General features: G+C 28.6%; 1 protein-coding gene and 1 non-coding gene across 2 annotated transcripts in view; both read right to left on the minus strand.

Annotated features, from left to right (window-relative positions):
• Positions 1–1,673: 1,673 nt before the first annotated feature.
• LOC111637620 (40S ribosomal protein S4) overlaps positions 1,674–7,799 on the minus strand; it is a 28,574-nt gene continuing 22,448 nt past the window's right edge. Inside the window, exons 6-8 of the mRNA XM_023383189.1 lie at positions 4,407–4,564; positions 3,003–3,132; positions 1,674–1,848 (exon numbers count right to left, since the gene is read on the minus strand). Of these exons, the coding sequence (XP_023238957.1) occupies positions 1,722–1,848; positions 3,003–3,132; positions 4,407–4,564 (415 nt within the window). The 3' untranslated portion in view covers positions 1,674–1,721. The remainder of the gene's footprint in view (positions 1,849–3,002; positions 3,133–4,406; positions 4,565–7,799) is intronic.
• Positions 5,041–5,175, minus strand: LOC111638981. Its single transcript, XR_002758994.1, has one exon. It is a non-coding gene; the product is annotated as a small nucleolar RNA SNORA16B/SNORA16A family (small nucleolar RNA).

Consider the following 7,799-nt stretch of genomic DNA (forward strand, 5'->3'; position numbering starts at 1 on the left):
GTGAGCCGATTAATCAAATCTTTAGTGCGGAAACTTTTGATAATCTGGATTTTTGAAGCACAGATCTATGGTTAATTAATTAACTATATAATGATTGTTGAATAATGATTGTGTTCTAACTTCAGTTTTTTTTCTTAGTATCTGTTTGTAATATAGAATTAATATGAGTCTTAAGAAAAGATAATCGATTAGCAGATGACGAATTAGAAGTGCATTTTGAACCAATTGCCCTTCCAGTCTAATTTAAACAAGTGTATTTTTAGATATAAACCAATAATTTCCATTGATCACTTACACGTAGCGAAATTAGGTTATTTTGGTGAGCGACATTAACATTTCATGATGATACTTCTTACAATGAATTTTTTTACATCAGAAACAAATAATCATTACATAGTAACCTTCCAGTTGTTCCTGACAAATTCTTAAGTGTAGTAATTTGTTGTCAAAACCAAATACAGTAAGTTTATAATGTCACCAAATTCTACTTTAGACCATAACTCAATCTACGATGATGCTGGATATGGATGGACACCTTGACATAATGAAACTTTCTCTTCATATAAAACAGCATCTCCTATGTCAGACTGCAAGAATAGCATCTTTTTTAACTTTGTCCATGATATAAAAAACCATAGGCAAGCTAAGCTATACCAAAAACATGCCGAAGGGGCAGAGCAAATGTCCGTTTTATCACGTGGCATGCAACCTTGAAACCCCTCTATTGTTTATAATTATTGTATGATCCACTTTATGTACTGTATTTCCTCCAATCTGATTTGCAGTCATACCTTTCCTAAACCCCCTTTCTTCAATGTACTTACAGCTTGTGGATTACATTTAGTATTTTCTCTACAAGTTAAAATGTTAAGAAATCTGTTGTAATATAGTTTTTTTTTGCATTAACTCTGAGCATTGTTTATTTTAATTCAAATTTGGTTACCAAATTGTTAAATAAAAAAATCTTCACCTAATTTCTAATAGGCACCACCACAAAAACGTGTAATTGTGTATAGTAATGAGGTCTACACACAAGTTTCAAACTCATACTATAGTGTTTTAACTGTGAGATTTTGGTTAAAGACACGATCAACTACCAATTTCAAAAGATTAACTTCTGCTTAGTCATATTTAACAGATTAATAGCTCTTCACACACAAATTTGTCTTCATCTAAAGCTGTTTCTAAATATTTAAAAAAAAAAATTTCAAAATTTTATCACAAAAACAATACAATTCCAAAAAGTTCCCTCTAATCTGTATCTAAAAAATATTATTGAGCAGCCCAAATGACAGTTAAGTTATATTCTATTATTTCAAGTGTGGTTAGAACTACCCCAGGATGCATATTAGTTATTCATGATTTAGTCACATCCAATGAAGCAATGAAAAATAGCACTTCCAAACCAATTGTAAGCATTTTGAGTTTTAAAATTTGTCTTGGTTAACTGACTTTTGACACAATGCATCAATTTTTATGCAGAAAGTAATTAGAGCAATCTAGAATAGTTGCAGAAAACTTAAAATGAAACCTCTGATAACTACTGCTAGATCCAGAAAAGTGAATAAAAATAAAATAAAATTGTATTATTAAATTTTATTAATACCATTTTGTCATATAAATGCTAATCTTTTGTTCATTTGTGTAATGAGAATAAATAAAAAATTCTGAAGTTTTCTTCCACAAAACTTTTATTTTTAAGGCATGTACACTTATGCAAACTAATGTTGCAATTTTGCCGCTAAACGTCTGTCTCTCTCCTCTGCTACAGACAGTTTGACTCCTTTGCCTCTGGGAAGGGAAATGTAGGGTTTGTTTCCTTTTCCAATTACAAATATGTAATTCAACCTGTAATCAGTTTATACCATTAAAATAATTGTTAAGGTAATAGAAAAATATTGTATTTAATTAGAAATACTTCAGAAAGACTAATCGACAATCATAGAAATTGAAATCATGACTAGTGTTGTCATCATTATTTTGATTATCTCAAATTTTTAAATAATAAAATAAAGTTGATAGATATCAATCTCGTTTGAGTTAATTTAATCATTCAATTTATTATCTTTTAGCAGCATTAGATGAAAATGAGAATACTGAAGAGTGCAAATACTGTTACAGTCAACCCCCCTATAACACTGTTGATAATTCCGTTTTATATGAATTCCATGTTGTACGAGTCACTTAGATTTTACAAATACGTGAGCCGTTCATGGCCCGGCACACATATTTATAAAATCTAAGTGACTCGTACAACATGGAATTCATATAAAACAGAATTATCAACAGTGTTATAGGGAGGGGGAAACGACTGTATTTTTATTTTTTTTTTATAAATTTTTTTGGTCATTCATAGAATTCCTGATAAGTAAACAAAAGTATTAAAATAAAATTATGTTTTGCATGTCATCCAATCCAAGAAGCTTTTAGCTTACAAGAACTCAATACTTTGTGAAATTTATACAGAATCTGGCAAGAAAATGAGTGATTATAAACACAGTTTTTAACAAATTTTCAAATACTAGTTTATCATTCGTTTTGTAGATGAAATCAAGCCAGTGAGTGACATCTACTGATGCACAGACAATCCTTGCATCTTCAAACCATGTCATGAATACTGCAGTGCAAAATATTCTTAGGTAAATTACACCAATTGGTGGATAGTCTTAGGTATATTATTAATTACACAATAAATTTTTGCCTTGTGTGTCAATATTTGTTAAAAAGAGTAATAAATGAGCATCATCCTCAAAATATTGAAACTCTCAAGACAAAAATTCCTCATGCAAACAACATATTCAAGAATATATTGCACTGTTCTATGCAGAACACAGTTTCAAGACAAAGACTGTGATACAAGGTACAATTGAATGTACGACATCCAATTTCATCACAAATGTTAAATATTTATAGGAAAAGAAATTAAAACAAGTTATTATTATTGAATGCACTAAAAATTAAATTGAAATATTCATCATTAATCAACTTAAATTAGCATTTACCTTGTAGCAAAACTATGGCCTTGAGTGTCTTTGACATGAACTATATCAAATGAACCAGGATGCCTTTCTCTTGATGTTATAATACCAACTCGACCCAAGTTATGACCACCAGTAACCATACAAAGATTACCTGTAAGAATAATTGAAATTAAATAATAAAGTATTTTATATTTCCAAAATAATAAACAAAATTTTTTGGCTTTTTTCAAAATGTTCTCTAATGTCAATTGAAATACATATCAAACTAACGTGTTTTGGAATCCCAAACAAATGGGTGGAGATAACTAGGTAAATTTGGTGAATGACAACTGAGTGGAAAATTATACAATTCTTGAAAATTTAAAGACGCAAGTTATTCATGGGCATAGACAAAGGTTCCCAACGACTTTGGATTCTCCGTGGTATGGTTTTAGGGATTAAATTAAGATGTCTCTCAGGTGTGGCATGTGCTTCTGAACTTTAATTTACATTATTTGTATAAAGTATAGTGTTTGAAATATGTTTATTTTTTATCCTTTACTTGTAGTAATAAAAATTTTGATTGTTAATAAAATAACTTATTAAATATTCATCTACTTCCTAAAATATTTTAAACAGTTGTTATCAGGGCTGCGGAGTCTGTGAAAAAACACTTGACTCAGACTCTCGATAATTTTAAAAGCTGACTCCGGCAAAATTAAATACCAAGTCATTTTATGGGGGGCAGAGGCACTCATAGGGGGTTACCCTAATCTGAACTCTAACAGGAGCCCCAAGCATTTACCCAAATACTTTTATAGTCAGTATTTTAATATTTAACTTGCATTAGTATAAAAACATTAATTATTAACAATACAAATATTTAATAAGAGGAAAAGGGGAGTGATAAAATTCTACATCTACGCATCTTTATTCTACAGCTTTTGCTCTTCAAATTCACCTTTCCAGAAAAGTTAGTCCAACTAAAAAGTGCGCGATCTAGCTACTTCAGTCCCTTGTTCAGAAAAGAAAAATATATACTCTGATCAATTAATCTGGCTCTTTCAGAGAAATAGAGTACTTATTTAGTGCAGGGATAATAAAGGAATGAATCAAAAATATTCAAATTCATTTGGGTCAAAATATTTTAACTACTAAACAAAAAACTATTGATATATATATTTAATAAATTAAATTGTTGCATTTTGTATTTAAAATAAATGAATTATAACAAAATACAAAACATTTTAAAAAATTATTAAACAAAATAAATTTTCTTTCATTTAAATAAAAAAAACTAAATTTAAAATGCCAGAGTCTACACATTTTTCACGACTCCAACTCCTCTGGCCAGAAATTCCTCCCAACTATGACTCCACAGCCCTGGTTGTAATAAAATACTAAAGTATTAATTATATAAACAAACTCATTCACAAAGAAACTTACCAATGTCAAATTTAATGAAATCCATTATCTTTCCAGTTGCAATATCCAACTGAATGGTATCATTCACCTTAATCAAAGGATCGGGATAACGAATTGTTCGGCCGTCGTGAGTAACCAAAAATGGAATACCTTTCGGGCCAACCTGAACTCGCTTCACTCTGCATAGTTTATACTAAAATAAAAACAATAACAATTAATTACAAAACTTATTACATTTTAAATTTTTTAATTAAATAGCATAATTTTCATTCATATAACTGTAAAATGGGTGAAATAATTTGTGCATACAATACACACAAATTTTGGAACCATCATATTAATATGGCACCATAGTTTTCTTGTCAGAAAATATAAGTAGATATATTCTGAAAAATTAATTTTAATGGTGCAAATACTACGAATCATGGTTTAAAAAATATGTATGATCTGTAGATCAATTTTATTAAATACCTTAGCTTCCTCAGCAGTAATTCTATGTAGGATAAAACGACCTTTCACATCATACAAAAGACGAAAATATTCTCCTGTCTTCTCAATGGTAATAACATCTGAAGTAAAAACATTTTAATATATTACTCATTTAATTCCCAAACTCTTTAAAATATCAAAAACTATTAAACTTTTTATATAAATTAATGTTCGTTTCTTGGGTAATGCTCAAATCACACACAATGAAACAAGCGACCGTGAAAGAAATTTTTATTTATTTTGGCTTTTTTTGATCACGGAAATCTTAATGAAATTATCCATGACTTCGAAAAAGCCAATATCAAACTCAAGAAAAATAAGCAAATTTGTATTCAGGTAAGCCAATTATGATAATTATTACAATGATTATGAACATGAATCAGCTATTTCTAAATATAGTCTATAAAAAAAAAAACTGAAACTGGGAAGCATCGAACACAGTTCTAAATGTATTTTAACCACTAGATATTGAGGTACTATCCAATTTCTAAATGACATTAATAAATAAAACTGTATATACTCAATTTGTTCTTATATTTGAATTTACTAGCACTGATTAAAATAATTTATTACATAGAATATAAATTATCAGACACATCATCAATTTGACATGGTCAAATTAACAATACAGATAAAAAGTTGGATATAAGAAGTTTCATTGAAGTTTAAATAAATAAAAATGAATATTTAGAAATATCTTTACTTAAGTTAATCTGTATTTTCAACAAATTGCATAAACATATAACAAAGCCTTTCTCTATAAATCAAGTTTTTACACACCCATAAAAAATTATTATTATTATTATTATTATTTGTAAATGAAATAGTCGTATTAAATTTTTTTATTTTTGCAGCATGATTTTAACCTCATTGCATCACTTTTCTACTTTAACTAATCAATTTAATATTTATCTTATCATTATACATTTGTTTTAAAGATTGTCATTGTTATATATATATATCTAGTAATGGGCAGATTTAACAATAAAGCCCTAAGGTAAGAGTGAAAACAAACTAGTGAATAGAAGTATAATAGATCAAGCACAATTTGTTGAAAAAATACTGAAAAGTTGTCATGAAGCAAATTATCATAATCATAATATAATGAAAGTTATAATCATGTTTTTCACAGTAATGAAGACAAAACAGATTAATGTAAAAAGAATTACAGATGGTTCATAGTCATTGCCTGCAAATTTACATATTTAACAAATACTTCATTTCAAGTAATTTAAATACTATATAATTTAAGCCATAATAATAATAATTAAACATTATTATAAACGATAATTTTTCTACACTTCTTTGTAATTTGAAATGCATCCACCTTTTCTCAGATATGAAAAATAAACCAGCAACAAGTTGCTCCACTTTCCCAGCATTTAAAATTTTGGTGGTGCCATATGTTAGCATATTTTATTAAAAAATTTATATTTTTAACTATTATAAAATGGCAAAAAGCTTAATTTTGATGGTAGGGATGAGTTTTATGAAAAAATTGTAAATGCTAAGAAGTAAAATCATCATTAAGTCCAACCTTGCAGAGATATAAACAACCCCCATTATCTCCTCATCCCTTGACTTTTAATCACCATAATTTAATAGCATCGACCCCCTAATAAACAAACCTCCCTGCAAAATTTCAGAAATTCTCGACAAAAAGCACGAGTTGTTAATTAAGCTTCAAACAGAGTGAATGGAATTATGCCCCCAAACACACACTAACATCACACATGCAGAAATTACCCCCAAAATTTTTTGCATTTCTTGACATTTCAAGGTGTCCAAAGTCCAAAAATGTAAAATTTTTGCCAGATTGCCATATTTTCCCTCTGTTATAACAGCTGGGAAAGTAAAATAATAATCTCTTCCAGTTCCAATATAAATCAAAATATATGCCACATTTACTTAAACGTAAGATGCAATTTTTAATGGTTTAGTATCTCGAAAATACAGTGTATCTTAGACATAACGTAAGGTGTTGTAATTAGCAATCTCTAATGCCATGCATCTTATTTCTCTGTCACTAATTCTATGCCATCATTTTAATGATTCAGTAACATTGTAAGTACTTAAATGAAAATATCCAAAAAGTTGTGCAGTTCTCTTTCAAGAAATGATGCATTTCTGATGCTGTAAATCAGTGGTTCTCAACCAGGGGTACTAGTGAAAATCAAAGGGGTACATCTAACTTTCATTATAAAATGGCATATGTTAATCAATTTGCTGTAAATTATTAACACAAGAAACAAGAAACGACAAAAACTTGCTTTAAAATATCCCAGTGTGAACACAGATTTCCCTTTTAACAGTCTAAACAACTTGTTTATCCAATTTATTTGTCCGTCTGTTAGTGCCATTAGTGCTGAGTGAACCTGTAGTCTAGTAAAATTACAGTTTAACTGAGCATTAATTATTTCTCGATAAGATTGGGGCTTTTCGTGTTTTTACTGAACTGCAGGTATTAGGAATAACAAGGCCTGGATCATATCCCCACCATGCAATGCGTGTCACTGCATGCGCGCATTACTTGATATTTAGCAAATTTATACATTACATTTGTTACAAAAATTGAAAGATTCATGTATTGTTCTGCATGTTATAAATTTGCAGCCATTAGTTTCAAGGTCAGTACACAATTATAATCTCTATTTAACAACGTGGGAACCAAATTTTGAAAAATTGCTGAAGATTTATCGCAACAAATATCCCATTAAATTTTGTTAGAAATTATTGTAGAATAATTTAATTTTTTTAAGTATAATGATTTATTTTTAGGAAATGTAATTTATGCATGTATTGAAATGACTTCTGTGATTTTATATAATATACTTATCAAATAATAATAAATAAATGTATGTACCTGATTAAATTTATTATTATTTACGTAAAATAAGTAATTCACTTTTAGTTATAGTTAGTTAG

The sequence above is a fragment of the Centruroides sculpturatus genome, unplaced genomic scaffold (assembly GCF_000671375.1).
Source record: "Centruroides sculpturatus isolate CEXI.00-Female unplaced genomic scaffold, Cexi_2.0 scaffold100, whole genome shotgun sequence".
Taxonomy (NCBI): Eukaryota; Metazoa; Arthropoda; class Arachnida; order Scorpiones; family Buthidae; genus Centruroides; species Centruroides sculpturatus.